The following is a 16,547-nucleotide window of genomic DNA, read 5'->3' as shown; positions in this document are numbered from 1 at the left end:
GTTTTCTTGTCATTTGCCTTTTCTTTTTTAATAGAAATGACTTTACTCTCTTGCAAATTTAAAAATAAGATAAAATTCAAAAAAATAATATTACACATATTACAATAAAAATGTGGAAGATAAAGTTGAGAAAATCAGAAAACAGAACAAACGGGGATTAAAAACAGGAGAGAAGAGAGTACAAAAACAATAATGTAGCAATATAAGAAGTTCAACATCCAAAAAGTGGATATTCTGGAAAGACAATAAAGAGGAAATGGAAGGGGAAAATCATCAATGAAAAAAGAAAATTCAAGAAAGTTTCTCCAAACTAAAAGTTTCCAGGCTAAAAAGCTACTGAGTACGCAGTACGAAGGATGAAGATAGACCCACGCCAATACATATCACCATAAATTTTCAGAATACTGGGGATAATGAGGTCATATAAAATTCCAGAGAAGAAACAAAAAGGCCCCTCCCAGTCCAGCCCTGCATACCTCTCCAGTGTCGGCTCCTTCCCTCCAGTGTACGTCGGCAGGGCACGACCCTCGTCTGTTTGAAACCTCTCATGGCTTACAATGCACCCAAATAAATCAAATACAAAGATAACAAGAGAATTAGGCTTTAAGTCCACCAAAGTTTGATGACACTATGAGCATTAACATTTTTGAGTGAATGAATAAAGGATTTTGCTTTACAGACAGCTACTAAAATGGAGTTTTTCTTCTTCCTACCGATTTCACTCTTTCATGTCTTCTTTTCTTTTCCCTTTCTAGTCTTCCTTTAGTCATCGGTCCAAACTTTTTAATGTAGAATGCTGGCAATATCAGTATTGTATCCCATGAATTGCTTCCGAGTAGGATTTCTAATGTAAGAAGACATAAGAAGATTTCAAAAGAGCATCTGAGAGTGGGTAGAGTTCCCATGAGAACCAACATTCTCTCAATTCTCAATGGGATTACGGTGAGGAAAAGAAGAAACTTGTTGAACATGGAACATTTTTATACAACAGGTGAGGCTCTTCAAATTTGCACTGACCTGAATCAGATTATCATCAGTGTAAAAAGCAAAAATTTGTATATGCCTTAAATATTAAAAGTGTTCAATAAATGTCTAACCAAATTGAACTGATGAAATGTACCTCCAAGTTCTTCAAGCTAATAATAAGCTTATACTTTTAGGTCTGATTCATTTAGTAAATATTTATTGGCCACCTACTTTCCTTCAGGCCCCTTTTCAGGAGTTGGGGACACAGCAGTGAATAGACAGACTGGGTCTGTGCCCTCCTGTAGCTTCCACTGCAATGAGAGCGTCAGATGGTAACAAGACAAGGTGGGGTAATAGGATGCACAATGACAGGGATGGAGGTTTGTGAGAAAAGGTTTGCTTTATACAGGGCTGTCAGCAAGAGCTTCTGGGAAGATATATTTCACCAAAGGCCTGAATAATGACAAGGATCCCGCCAAACAAAGACAAGGGAAGACCAGTCAGAAGGAGAAACAAGAGTAAAGGCCCTAAGGTAGAAACAAGGTGAAGTGTTTGGGAAAAAAACAAAACAAAACAAAAAAACTGACCAGAACATAGTAAGAAATGAGGAAGATGGCGCTAGATGAGACTGGTGATTTAAACAGCGGTTATATCGTTGTAAAGGCTGGGTAAGCCATGCTGAGGAGTATGGATTTCTCTTCCACGTATGGAGAAATACGTTTCTATAAAATTCTCAATAAGATTGTCTCTGTCACATCATTTCAGAAGCTAGTATATTCACTTACCATCAACTTCCAAGAAGCAAGAAAATGGAACAATTTTTTTCTTTTACTGTCTTTTTTCATATTTTAATTCAACCACAGTCACTGAACACATAGGCAAAAGTTCTTTTTTTAAAATGAAGATACAGTTGCATCTCATCTGTGGGAGACGAAAAGAGAATTCTTGACAAAAGAATCAAGGAAATTCATTATCAGAGCTGAATATTTTTTCTCCTTCTTGTGCTATGCCACACGAGATGGATCACAGTAGTTAGATGGCTCGGCGTGCCACCGCACTGAACAAGCCAGGACTGGTGTTGCAGGCTTGAAGTGACATTTTCTCCATTGCAGCTAGTTTGTGTCACAACTCTCACGTTATTTCAAAATACTTTTGAAATTTTCATGTTCTTCCCTCCCATTTTGGTGCACACACCCAGATACTTCTCTTTATTTCCTACTCTTTATTAATCTTACTTCTGTTGCCACAACCTAATCCAGGTAAGCATTATCCATCAACATACACATAGACTTAGTTGGTTAGGCTTTGCCAACCAATCTGAAACCAACCATCTCCATTGAGTCAAGGGATCTCTAAAACCGAAAGGCAGTTATGAAGAAGAATTTGCTAGTTAGAGCAAGAGTAACTGTACAATAGAGACAAAACAATTTCATTCAAAGACTTTAAGGGACAAACCCATTTTCCAATGTCACTTTTGCTGTAATGCACAATTGCCCCCAAATAATGCAGAGATCAAAAATTGGCAAGAGGAAGGAAGCCAAAAGGTAGTATACCAACCCTGCCAATAGAACATTCCACCTGCCATCTTCTCTGACTGGTTAAATAATGAAATACTCCACTGAAATGTAGCTCTTTATAAACTCTTAAAAATACGGTTTTGTTTCCTCTGTTATAAAACTATTTAAGTCTGTAAACCGGGGATGTCTTAAAGTCTTTTCTTTATTGAAGTCTTTTCTTTATTGAAAGGGCCAAAATGCTATCTATACTGAGCCAAAAGAGTCTCCCATCCTGTGAACAATTATATTACAAGGTTGTCTCAAGTCAGCATGTACATAGATTGCACATGAAAATCTTGTCTTAATCTCACAATTGCTTTCATTTCTACATTGCATCAGTCAAGAATCCTTGCCAGTTCTGTTCCCAAATCTCCAATCAAATCTCTAATCAAATCAATGCCCTTCACTTTCACCCACACTGCCTTAATTCAGGCTTTTATATTCTCCCACACAAACTATCTTACCAGCCTTTAAACTTTCTCTCTCTGATTTAGTATCACCATTTTGCCTTTCACACTCGCACCAGAGTTATCTTTCTGAAATATATTGGGTTACTAAGTATGGAATGTCCGATTTACTAAGTTTGACAGTTGATATCTCTGACATTTCACTTTGACACTTTCTTTTTTATTGTGAAGGTACATCCTCATTCTTTCAAATGCACAGTTTGGCTTTCAAATTTCTTTTAGAGCAATTTTTGTGAAACCATGGATAAGTAAAAACTTCATGTTATTTTTGAATATATGAGTTCCATTGTGGAACCAATCCAGCGCAGACAGCTCAAAATATCAATGAAGTTTGGGAAGGATGTGGCTAATGAACCCACAGTACATCGATGGTTTGAGAAGTTCCCTTCTGGTGATTTTAATCTTGAAAATGAGCCATGTGTGTGACCTAGACCAAGGTAGATAATGATGAACTAAAAGCTGTAGTGGAAGAGAATCCATCTCAACCTACACAGGAATTAGCAGCAAGGTTTGATGTTACTGTTCCAACAATATTGGACCATTTGAAACAAATGGGCAAGGTAAGGAAGCTGCATAGGTACTGCATGAATTAAACAAGCATCAGAAGAGAAATCATCTTGAAGCTTGCCTTTCTTTGCTGTTATGACGTAAAGGCAAACCATTTACACTGCAATGTTATGTGGGATGAAAAATGGATTCTTTTTGATAATCACAAGCGTTCAGCACAATGGTTGGATGAAGATGAAGTTGGATCAGCGGATGTCTACTGCAACCAACTGGAGGAAATGATGAGGATGGTTGTGATTAAATTGGTCAATAGAGACAGGCCAATCCTCTTGTAAGACCATGTGTTGCAAAAAACCACCTGCTCAAACTACAAAAACTGGACTTGGAAACTCTCTGTCATCCACAGTATTCACCAGACCTTGAACCAACTGACTACCACTTCTTCCAGGCTTTGGACCACTTATTGCAAGGAAAAATATTCAAATCTCAACACGCTGTGGAAAATGACTTTCACGGTATCATCGCCACTCGCTGTCCAGGCTTCTTTGCTGCTGGCATAAGCAAGCTGCCAGTAAGATGGCAAAACTGTGTTGGCAGTTCAGGCACATACTTTGATTAATTGTATTGATTCTCGTTGCAGGTATAATGAACTTTTCATTCAAAATAGGACAGTTCATATTTAATGAACGAATATTTCCAATCTCATTATTTCTCTCCTTAAAATTTGTCCTTCTGTGACTGGCTCATTTCACTTAGCATAACATCTTCCAGCAAGAGAGCTTCTGTAAAGTATGTACAAATAGTACATGTCCACTTACATGAGGTTATCTGTAACAGTCAAACTCACACAAGTAGAAAGCAGAATGTTGGTTGCCAGGGGCTGTGTGGAGGGGAAAATGGGGAGTCGCTGTTCAATGGGTACTTAGTTTCAGTTATATATCAGTAAGTTCTAGAGACCGGCTGTTCAACACTGTGCATACAGTTAAACATACTGTGGTGAGTACTTAAAATTTAAAATTATAGATCTCATGTTAAGTGTTCTTACCACAAAGAAAAAAAAAAAGGAAAGAAAGAAAAAAGAGAAGAAAAGCAATAGCAAAAAACAAAATCAAATGTACTGCTCTGGTGCGGGATGTTGATAGTAGGAGAGTCTGTGTGTGTGGTGGAAGCAGGTGTATGAAAACCCTGTACTCTCTTCTTCAATTTTTCTGTGAACCTAAAAGTGCTCTAAAAAATAAGGTCTATTTAAAAGAAAAAAAAATTAGTTTTGACTAAGTCCATTTGAATTGTTACTGATTCCTGCAGTAATAAAAATTACTTCATATATATTATTCCTCCTTCCTCTGTGCCTTCACCTATCTTGTCTCCCTCCCTGAATGCATTTATGAGTATTATACTTAATGAGCACTTCATAGTATGCTTTTACATACTCTAGTTGTCTTGTCTTCTTAAATCGTATTTTTAAGCTTCTGGAGATAGATCAATTCTTGTACTTTATAACGATTATCACACATGGTTTATTGATAATAATAAAATGCAAGAATGTAACATATGACAAATAATCAATTCTCAGATGCCTTCTTTTTCAGTGAAGCCTTTCCCAATCAATCCAAGAAGCCTAATCTCTCAACACTCAAATTGACACCACTATCTCTGGACAGCTGGAACCAGTGACCTACCCATATTAGCAATTTTTCCCTAGTGTGCTACAGTGTATTTTACATGTGCACTGTCCTTCACCCCAAGAAGGTGGGATCATGTTTCTGATCTTTGGTATGGTACCCCATATCACACCACTGTCATCAAAGCAGACCCTTCAGTAGGTCCACTTTGTAGGTGTTGCTTCCTGTTCCCATTTCCCACTCCCATCTCCCCCAGCCAGTCATAGGATGCAGCAACAACATGACAGGAGAGAATTCTATAAGGGCAGCAATCTCTTTGTTCTTGTTAGCTGCTCTATCTCCCTAATAATAGGTAACTCTGACAAATGAATGCACACATGTAAATTTCCACAAAAGGAATTATAGTAGGTTTATCTTTTATTCTGATGTTGCATAAGAACAAAATAAAAATAAACACAAAAATGCATTAGTGAATCAGTCATGGGGTTCCTCTAAGTCTGTGTTGGTGTTCTTTCTCTTTTGCTTGGATAGCTCTTTGATGGTCTCTATCTCTGCAAGACTGAACTTGGGGGTTAATATCACATTGTCATAATCAAATTCTTCATCAAGTGAGAAGGGTTGAACTTCATCTCCAAGTATCTATAAAAGGTAACAAAGGAGAAAAAAACTTATATAATCATTGTAAATGAAGATAAAGCAAGTTGAAAACATAAACTCCCTATTAATATTTAATTAAACTTTTTTTAGACTTCAGCACTCTCAGCTGATTAAGCTGTTTTTAAGTAAAGGAATAAATTCGATTATTCAATTTGACCTAATTTAAGCCTCTTAATATGCCCCATTTGTACCATGCTGTATCTGAGTGAATATCATTAACTAATTCTGCCCAAGGCAAGATAAAGAAAGTCTCCCTTTGTACATATTCATTACATTTTTTACCACTCGTAGTGTCAAGGTAGAGGCATATGGAAAAAGTAAGAGTAATATTAAAATAAATGTGAGAAAATAGACTTTTAAGATTTTGATCAGCCTTAAACACATTTTTACCATTTACTAAAAAAGATCTATATTAATAAAACATAATTATCAAAGATAAAAATACCCTACACTAAATATATTTCTTCAGATAATACCTGCAACTCCTGGCTAATAACAGTAAAAATTAAAACATGCAGTTTATATCAAAAAGTCCAGGGTCCCTTTTTTCCTACCAAGAATTTAAAATATATTACAGTTTATCTATAAGTAAGAGTAGCTGCAAAGAGTTGTAATAATTGTGTGCCTACTTATTCATAATTTGTGAGTTTTAAAGACTTCCTAAAGGAAGGTAGATAAAAAGCATATTTTCTGAAAAACCAAATGAGAATGCCTTAAATCTCATAGCATCACTGTCTAAAAAGCCTCTCTGAAAACAAATGGTGTGTGATACAATGAAATCATCCAGCACCTCTATATAGCTCTACAATATGTATAGTGATGCTGAAATAATTGAAAACTATGGTTTATGCAAGAATGAAAAAATGTCCTAAAGCTATAATCAGCTTTAAATATTCTTGCATGGAAGATGATCTCATTTAGTGGCTTTTGCAATGCTGGTAAAAATGGAGCATATAGCTCAGAAACTAACTGCTGTTACTGAAGGTGAAAAAGAAATCAAGAGAAACGGTTACCTCCTATCTGTTTCACAAGTTATGTCTTGTAGTGTAGTGCTAATAGCAAACACCCAGCCATTTATGATCCTTTCTCAGTAAAACCAGCCAGAGAACAAATTCCCAGAGACTCATTCATTTCCTCTTTATTAAAGAAAGTACCTGAGTGCTTTCCTGACACAGGTAATGATAACAGCTGCCACTGCATGAGTTCCCACCATGTTCCAGCCCTACTAGGAACCATATGGGCATTAGCAGAATCTTCAAACAACCTGCCAGGAGTCATCTTGCAAAGCTCCCAAAGGTTAAGTAACTTGCCCAAGGCTATACAATCAGTAAGGGAGAGAAGCAAAATTGGAATCCAAGGCAATCTGCTTCAGATAAAGCTTCACCTGCTCAGCAAAAACACCAGCAAATATCAACTTTGAACTTTTCCCTAAGCCAACTCATAGCTCCTTGGGAGCAAAGACCTTTTCTGAATAAGCTGAAAAATTCCCATATCCTACCATAAAAAACGTACTTAAGGCTAATGTAAGACTATCTTTTAAAAAGCAACTGTACACAGAAAGGAAATAGCCTACAAAGTGACTGATGTGTCCATTTCGATCACTTTCTGAGATCAAATTTATTATTACTACAACGATAGTGACAGTGGAGCAATATTGCTAAGACCAGCTCAAATGAAAAAACACACATGGAATGACAAAAGATGTTCATTGCTGGAATGTAAGCGTCCTTGCTGTCTCCAACTCTTCTCAGCAGTAAGTACTGAGGCCTGCGGCTTGGCCACAACCCCATCCTGGGCCGATTCTAACCAATCCTGGCAAAGTATGAAGAGGAGCCCCCATCTCTATCAATACATTCAGTCTGATGGGATTTTTGCTGCCCTCTCAGGCCTGGTTGAAGGCCCATCATCACATGTCTACCAAGCTTCAGGCTGCCCATACCCACGTGTGCCCACTGCACTAGGACTTTGAATCCTACCCTGAGGCCTCTAAAACCTGCCTAGACCTTACCAGCCATTCTCACTAGATATTCTCACTAGGCACTTTGCGTCACCCACCTCCCAGTGAAGCTAGAATGCAATTTCACATTAGACAAATCCCCCTGCTGTGCTAAAATCCCAGTGACACCTTACCATGCCCCCCACACTCCCTCTACACAACACAAGTAACCCTCACATTCCCACCTCCCTCCTCTTTACTTGTTCACTCAATAAATACTTATTATGTATTAGACACTAAGAACACAAAGCAAACACAGCAAATCTGTGTCCATAAGTTTTCATAACTTCAAGGAGAAACAGAAGTAAACGAATGATTTTTATCATGTACCATGCTCTCCAATAGAGGAATGCAAAAAAGGGAAACGGAAGCATGAAGAATTTTTTTAAAGCAGGGTAGACACTTGGTCATCTATGTATTTCAGATGAATTCCTTCCTTCATTCAAATTTTCACTGAGCACCTACAATGAGACAGGTGCTAGAGTACAGATGCCCTGCCCTCTTGGAAGTTATATCAGAAGGTAGATTTGAGAGGGATGAGCCTAAAGTCAAACAACTACTCAGGGTCCTGCTGAAGCAGTCCAGACAAGAGGTAACGAGAAAAGGGCATTGGTAGCAAAGATTTGAAAAACATTAATATTTAGAAAGTAAACTTTGCAATGCTCAATAACTGATTGGATATGGAAATGGAAGAGGAAGGAAGAATGCAGGAAGGGAAGTAGGTAATGATAAGCTCAGTTATTAACATGTTGAATTTGAAGGTACTTGAAGGAATCCAGATGGAGAAATCAATAAGCAATTGAACATATAAACCTGAAGCTGGAAAAATGTCTGTCACTAGAGGTACTGATTTGGAGACATAAGCATAAGGGGTAGAAATTTAAAGATGAAAACGGATCCAAGGATGTAGAGTGGAAAGAATCATAGGTTAAGCATGAAACCCCCAAGGAATACCAATTCATAAGGGATGGATGGAGAGAAACCCAATGAAGAAGGCAGGGAAAGAAAAATGAGAGAAATACATAAAGAATCGGAGGAGAACAGTCAAGGGAAGAACCAGTGCAGCAAGGGTGTCAGGCGAAGAGTGATGGCATCAAACATGGCAGAGAGATCCATTAAAACAAACACTCAAAAGTGGCCACTGCATTTGGCAATTATAAAGTAATTGGTAACTTCATTCTGAAATCATTCAGGCAGGTGATTAGAGACAAGGACATTCTGCAGTATACAGAATGAGGAATGAAGAGAAAGGTAGCAGAGTCAACTAGTATAGTCAAGTCTAATAGCATCTCAAGTCTGGATGAAAAAAGAGAGAAAAGAATAGACAGCAGTCAAAGACGGGTTCAAGATGAAGGGAAGGTTGTTTTTCCTAGTCTTGTTTCATTTTGTTATGGAAGGGACAGACTTGAACATGTTTACATGTTGAGGGGAATGAACCAACAGAGAAGAAAAGAGAGAACAACCCCAACCATGTTATTACCATATACCAGGAAATCACTCCCAGGAATTGGTGAGGCTTTTTGTTTATTTGCTTGTTCAATTAAGAAATATTTATTATATGTCTACTATATACATGGCACTAAGCTTGGCACTAGTTCTGATTTTTTGCATTTTAATTAAGTAAACTTATGAAGACACTCAGGAGTGAATTTAGAATCTTTGAAGACAAGGGACACACATGTAATTCAAAGTGAGACTAGGTGTACAGTGCAATTCAGAAAATATCACTGTGATCCTCTAAATGGCACCTTTTAAAATACAGTAAGATTGCTTATCTATTTGTATATTCCAGCTATTGGCTGCTGTGGCATACTTTGGGAATTCTCTTCTTTAAAGTTAGGTTCATTTTCAGGTGCTAAGCTATAAGATGCCAAGGTTTTAGATTACAAACTGAAATTCTGATTTATTTCAGTGAAGAATTTGTGCAATGGAACACCAAATCCCCTGCTGCTAAACAAAAAGTCTATGAATTAAGTTATTAACTTGTTATTTTTGCCTAAGGAGCTGAGAGAAATATGTGGATTTCAGGTGTATAATTTCAAATCTAATTGAAATCTTTTTGTAGCCTCTCAGGGAATAAAATTTAAGCACTATTAGAAAACTTCGAGTTTCCTTAAAATTGCTCATGTGACTTATTCTAACCAAGACACCGTTAAAGAAGGAATCATTTTCATTCATAGTACCACACAGGCAAATTAAAAAAGAGAACTAATGCTCAAATCAATAATGGCAGCATTTAGCTGCAGGCTATTGTACAAAGTAGTATGGTAAATAAACTATCTTTATAGGTGAAAATTTTTAGAGTCCCATTATGAAGTGGAAAAACAGGAGATCTGCTATTAAAATACCATACAAGTTTCTTCTATGACCTCTTCCACAGTTTTTGGGGGGGAGGGAGGAATCACAGTTTTTCATCCCTCTAACGTGAACTCTTTTTGCTCTATCAAGCTGTTCAAAACCTCAAAAATTCCTCAAAATAGAGCAACCAAGGCAAGAAGTTATTCACAAATAGAAAGTGAAAGTTTCTTAGAAAATATTTGACTCTAAGGGGAAAATGCATAAAGCCAAGAATAAAATTAGAGGAAAATCCCAACACGAGAAAATGATACTTGTTTGAGGTGATGGATATACCAATGACCCTGATTTGATCATTACACCTATACATGTATCAAAATATCACACTGTATCCCATAAATATATAAAATTATTATGTGTCAATTAAAAATAATAATAAAGGCAAAAAATACAAAAAAATTAAGAAAAAATTAAATTGGTCCAATTCATATCAGAAAGTTGATGGATTCTTAATAGCCTATTAAGAGACAGTCAGGACATCCAGAATACACCTTCATCTTTTCAGACTGAAATCACAGAAAGCACCTACCATGTCTACCCCAAATGGCCTTCGGGTAAGCCCTTATAGAACATATTTTCTGGAAATTGATGATTATGTTCTTTTGTTAGCATTGGGTGCTTTAAAATAAGATTAAGACCATTAAACCAAGGCAGAGTTGGTACAGTACAGGTTGAGTATCTCTTATGGGAAGTGTTTGCGAGCAGAAGTGTTTTGGATTTCATATTTCTTCAGATTTTGGAAAATTTGCATAATACATACCAGTTGAGCATCCTTAATCCAAAAATCTGAAATCTGAAAAGTTCCACTGAGCACTGCCTTCGAGTGTCGTGTCAGTGCTCAAAATGTTTCAAATTTTGGAGCATCTTGGATTTTGAATTTTCTGATTAGGGACACTCAATCTGTATTATGATTCTAGACAGTGGTGAAAAGTTACTCTAATAAATAATGATTAGAAATAAAAATCCCAACCAAGATATTACTCTGGATATTCAAAAAAAAGCAAAAGTTATTCATCTATGGCTCATGAATTTGCCAACACAAAAATTGTTCATATTATTTTGACTCCAACATTAAAAAAAGTTCACATTTCTGGTAAGAAATTTATTTATATTCCTTTTAAAGACACAATCATACATAGGGTCTTAACTTGCATTTTACTGGCTATTTGATAGATTCCAGAAATCATTCAGCATTTTTTAACCCATTAACTAAAACCACTATGTAACAATTTCTATAATTGTACCAGCGTATATACTATAACTGTACTGAAATATAATTGTATTTCTACAAAGGTACAAGGTGTCATATCCACTGGCTGGTCCAATAACTTGTATGGTCACAAGTAAAGTCAAGAACATGAATAAGTCTTAAAAAGAAACTGATTCCTGCTAGAAACCGCCTTGTAATTTTAGCTTCTAACAACTCAGAGAAAGCAATCTATTAACATGATTCAAAAAGCATATTGCAAAGTGGCTGTCCCTACCAGTTTATCTGGCAAACAATTTGGGAGTTTAATATAAGCCTGCAAGCATCCTGATATGCTTTCATGAAGTCAGTGAACAAAACTACTATGAGAAAAGGGCAATTTAAAATTGAAATGTGTGGATTATTTCTGACTGAATGACTGATTCCATAACAGAATATCTTCCAGTTATAAGACTAGTACCTCATGATTAAATAGTCCAGAAAAACCCTAGGGATTTTGTTAAGAAGCAACAATAAAGAACCCTTAACAACTTCTTGTGCCCGATCCCCCTTTATGTTCCAGCAAGGAGGGTGAAAAAGGTCATTCCCAGCACCACCAGCAGCTTCTACTGGTGCACATTTGTTAAACATATATCAAAGAGTTGCAAAATGATAGCAAAAGATGACTTTCAAGTTGTGCATTTGGGAGAGTAAAGGTGTGGAAGACATTCCATTCTCCCTGCCTTTGAAGCACAAGAGTAGGTGATATTTCTCAGCCTCCCTTGCAGCTAGCATGAATCTGTGACTAAGTGGTTATCAAAGGAATGTGTGCAGAATGAAGGATCCTGAGTTCTCAGCCTCTGGGGAACATGGTGACCTCATGCTGTCCTCACCCACCCCTCCACATATGACAGTGACCTAACTTGGAACATGCAGGTGAGGACAATGTCCTAAGGAATAGTGGACATCCAAGAGAGAAGGAACCTGGGTCCCTGATGACCCCAAAAAACTGAGCCACCTCCTCATATTTAAGGGTTCTCTACGGACTGTGAAATAGGAGAAATAAACGTCTATCTCCTTTCAGACATTGAATCATTATTGGGATAATAATTAAGCTGTTAAAGCAGCCTGGCCTTACCTTAACTAACACAAAGAGTTTATAGAACCTTAGAAATAATAATAAAAACAAAAACAGCCAGTTCAGACTAGAAGAGATAAGAAAACTGTCCTTTCTACTGTGTAGCCCCTAAGTAGCACTGTCCTGTAGCATGGCATACACTGTAAAACAAAAATAGTTTTCATATAAAAACATAATTGCTCTATGTGTGTTTAAAAAGAAATATACACATTATAGATAGATGGCTGTGAGAGGGACCAATTAAACAACTTGAACTCTCATTTTTCCCAAATCTGAGAAAAATACAAAAGCACAAGGGTATAGTAGTATTTCTTTGAAAGGACAAATTTACAAATCAAGGCAATGTCGAGAATGTTTGAATTCTACGTGGAGTACCTCTTCCATTTGTTTTTCTGTTGCTGTTATGGTGGGCTTTGGCTTCATTGCACGGGAGAGCGGCTGGCCCACAGAAGGACTGTAAGAAGGCATGCTGGTGCTGACCTCCTGTTCCACTTCTCCTGGAAGCAGCAGCAAATCTGTTGGATACAAAATATTTCATTTGACCCTTGCACCGACTTTACAATTTACCTAAATCATCTAAAAGCCTAAAAGTCAAAAGAATGAAGCAAATATGTTCACACAAAGTAGGTCCATTTCACAATGCCTATTCTCACTTGGGGGTTTGATGCAAGGGATTCCCATTTCTATAAAATAAAAACCATTGGCAAATTTATTTTTATTTTATTGTTGCAAAGTTACAGTCAATCCAAAAGGTCTGAAGGAAATACTGTTTGGGGAATAACTTGACCGTGCCTTTCACTCTTAACCCAATTTCTACTTTTATAGGAAAATAAGGCAAGAGGATGCTACTTTTGTCCCATTTTCCCATATTTTCCTGAGGGGGTAAAGAGAAAGAAAATGGAGGGCTGATTTCATCCTGTAACAATATGGTAATATTTCAAGCAATATATATTAAAAAACAATGATGCCAGAAGGAAAGTACTTTAACTTTCAGCATAAAAATGAAACACTCTGTCAGATTCAGAATGCATGGTCTAATTTTCAACATTTACAAACAACAACAGCATGTTTCCTGCTTATTTAGCACAATCACTAGAATTCAATAACCAATCTTGGTTTTCTGATCAATCCAGGGTAAGTGGTATGTTCTCCTATTTTTGCACGTGTCATAGGACATGGATACATCACAGACAACTGATGATCTTCCACAGCTTGCATTAAGGAGGACAAAAAACCAAATAGAAGCACAACAGGTTTCCTCCTCAGTCTATGTTTTCATAGGAGCAGAAGGGCTTGCTAGAGCTGGCCAAGAACTTGCAGCTGGCTCAGGATGAGGCTGCCTACTACTCAAGGATGATCCTAATTAAGGCACTAATTAAGTTCTCAGTGGAAGTGATTAATTAACAACAGGCATGCCTTGGCTGTCACAAATGGCAGCATATATAGGGAGATAACTGAGCAGATATTCAAAACTGAAACTTATTTGAAATGCATCTCTCACCACTGTAAATATCTCCTTAATAAAAAATATAATTACAAAATTCTTAAGACTCCAGTAACAGAGAACACAGATAGCCTGGAAACAGCATTGCAGAGGGAAGATGGTGAAAAAGGTAGTTCTGCTATGATTAACTACTGACATCTTAGAATATGATCTCATTAATTAGCAGAAATAAAAACAATAATAATAGCCAACACTACGTGCCTGGCATTTTATATGCATTAACTCAGCTAATCCTCTCAAGAGCTTTATTATTTCCTGTTCTACAGGCAATGAGCTCTAAGCACAGAGAATAAACCTCAAATAAGACTCAAGATCCCACAGCTAGCAAGAGCAGAGCTGGGCAGTCTGTCTACAGAGCCCACAATGTCACATTAAAAACTTATTTTAAATAAGCATTTTTATCACATATTTTTTAACTCAATCAGATTATACACTCAAACTCAGGACCAAGAAATTTCATTATTATAGTACATTAGCATGGTTAGGCAGCATTAGGTTCGTTTCCCAAACATTTTATACCCAGAGAAGTAATATTTTTAAGCTCAGTAAGTTTGGTGGAAAGACTGGCTTTCTAATGTACCTATTTATGAGTTTAAAGCCAAACTCCCTCACTGAGCTTCCTCGTGTAACAGCCTAGGACTGACACAAGCGTGGTTAGGAGCCTACCAACAACAAGGACAAGAAGAGAAAGGTTTAGGCCTCTCAATGTTAAAAACCATTATCTACCAGACCCATGGGCTGCCAGCGCAAGCAGTTCAAATGCGAAATCAAAATCAATTCTGCTTTCTAGGCTATTTAAAATCATCATTCTGACAATATTGTGAGAAGGATGACTCAACAATTCCTTTACTGAAACCCTTCACTTCCCTAATCTACTTGCAAAGAAGGTAGGATTTCCAACAACAACAAAAAAATGGTTTCTTTCATAACAATTCTACTGCCAGGGGAACAATTCTTTCAAAACAAGACTCAGTATTCTCCAAGTCTTAAATTCTTGTCATTTGTTTCTTCAGTGTAAAAGCAAGATGCACCAATGCATATCTATTGGTGTCTAACACAGCACCTTATACATAGTGAATTCCCAACAAATATTTGGAGATAAGAAATGAATTTTATGCGTCTCAACTTTTAATCTGAACAGCAAGTATCAATAATCTACCTGCCCATAAGACATTGTGGATGATGTAAAATAAGTATAGTCCTCACCCTCAAAAACTCAATCTTGTTGCAGGAATAACATTTTGAGATAGGAAATTAATCAAGAACAAAATTGAATGGCTCTAACTCTAAAGATGATGGATTTATAAAAAGGTAAAACTAATATGGACAATAACAATCTGACAAGGCATATGTTATAAAGAAAACTACTGCTATCTTTTAGCCATTTTACAATCATGGGTGGGTTATATAAACACTCATATTCTCTCAGGGAAAAAATTGTTGTATTCACTGATGATGGGAACTTCAGAATAGAATTTCTGAAGTTCCCTATATGACTTTCTATTCATAATGAAAGTCCTTTTAAGAGACTTAATCTGATCTTACTGTTTCTAAAACAACCAAAGGCCTTGTTTTCATCTTAACTAAATGCCACCATCTTGGCTGATATGCACTATAGAGTCAGGGCAACTTTCAAAAAAGAATCTTGAGGTTGGATGGCAAGACTGGTTGAAACATTTTAATCTCTTCCTCAATTACCTATTAAGAATTTCTAATATTTATAAACTTTCTATTCATGCCATTTGTCTTTCTATATTTAGTCTGTGATCTGCAAGTCAAAGACTACAGCCATGTAATATTATACAGCATTAAAAAGCGAGCAATCTACCTGACATCTGATAATTCAGGCTACAATTATATTTAATCTGCCTGGTATATTTATAAAATTAACCAACCTGTCCATTTGTTGCCATGTAAAATGGTCAAAATTTCCTGAAAGTTTGGGCATCTATATCCAAAAAGGATATAGATACGAAATGCTTTAGCCATCCAGGCCTCTTCTAAACGTAGCTTTCAGCTATGATAGTCTAGCTTAGTGGTTCTTGTTCTTAAAAATGGTTGAAGACCCCAAAGAGCTCTTGTTTATATGGGTTATATCTACCAACATTTATCATACTAGAAATTCAAACTGATAAATATTCCAATATTTATGTATTAGAATCATTAAAAATAATCCAATTGCATATTAAAATAAATATTTTTGTGAAAAATCTATTTTTCAAAAACAAAGAAAATATTAAGAAGAGAAGCATTAGTTTACATTTTTTCCTATCTATTTGAATGTCTGGCTTAATAGAAGACAGTTGGATTCTATATTTGCTTCTGCAGTCAATTTTTAAAACATGCTGTTTCAGTTGAAGTAAAAAAAGAAAATCTAGACTCACACAGATCTGTAGTTGGAAAGGGGAAGGAGTATTTTAATAGTCATTTTATATAATTGTAGATATTCTTCATTGATACTGTAACAGAACCTGACAAATGATACCATTTTTAAATGTTTCAATGAGCCATCTGAAACCACGTCAGTGAATTTTTCATACTGTTAAATTAAAATTCATTCATCTATCCTGAACATTGAATGGATCTTTCTCCT

General features: G+C 36.4%; 1 protein-coding gene across 10 annotated transcripts in view; it reads right to left on the bottom strand.

Moving 5' to 3' along the window:
- Positions 1-5,502: 5,502 nt before the first annotated feature.
- Positions 5,503-16,547, bottom strand: part of LOC123642606 (intraflagellar transport associated protein) — a 55,730-nt gene continuing 44,685 nt past the window's right edge. For all 10 annotated transcript variants that reach the window (XM_045557834.1, XM_045557835.1, XM_045557833.1 and 7 more), the window contains 2 exons: positions 12,826-12,965; positions 5,503-5,757 (listed from right to left, as the gene is read on the bottom strand). In XM_045557834.1, the coding sequence (XP_045413790.1) occupies positions 5,593-5,757; positions 12,826-12,965 (305 nt within the window). In that variant the 3' untranslated portion in view covers positions 5,503-5,592. The remainder of the gene's footprint in view (positions 5,758-12,825; positions 12,966-16,547) is intronic.

The sequence above is a fragment of the Lemur catta genome, chromosome 7 (genome assembly GCF_020740605.2).
Source record: "Lemur catta isolate mLemCat1 chromosome 7, mLemCat1.pri, whole genome shotgun sequence".
NCBI classification, from domain to species: Eukaryota; Metazoa; Chordata; class Mammalia; order Primates; family Lemuridae; genus Lemur; species Lemur catta.
Note: the sequence above shows the minus strand (reverse complement) of the source record. Positions and strands in the feature narration are given on the sequence as shown.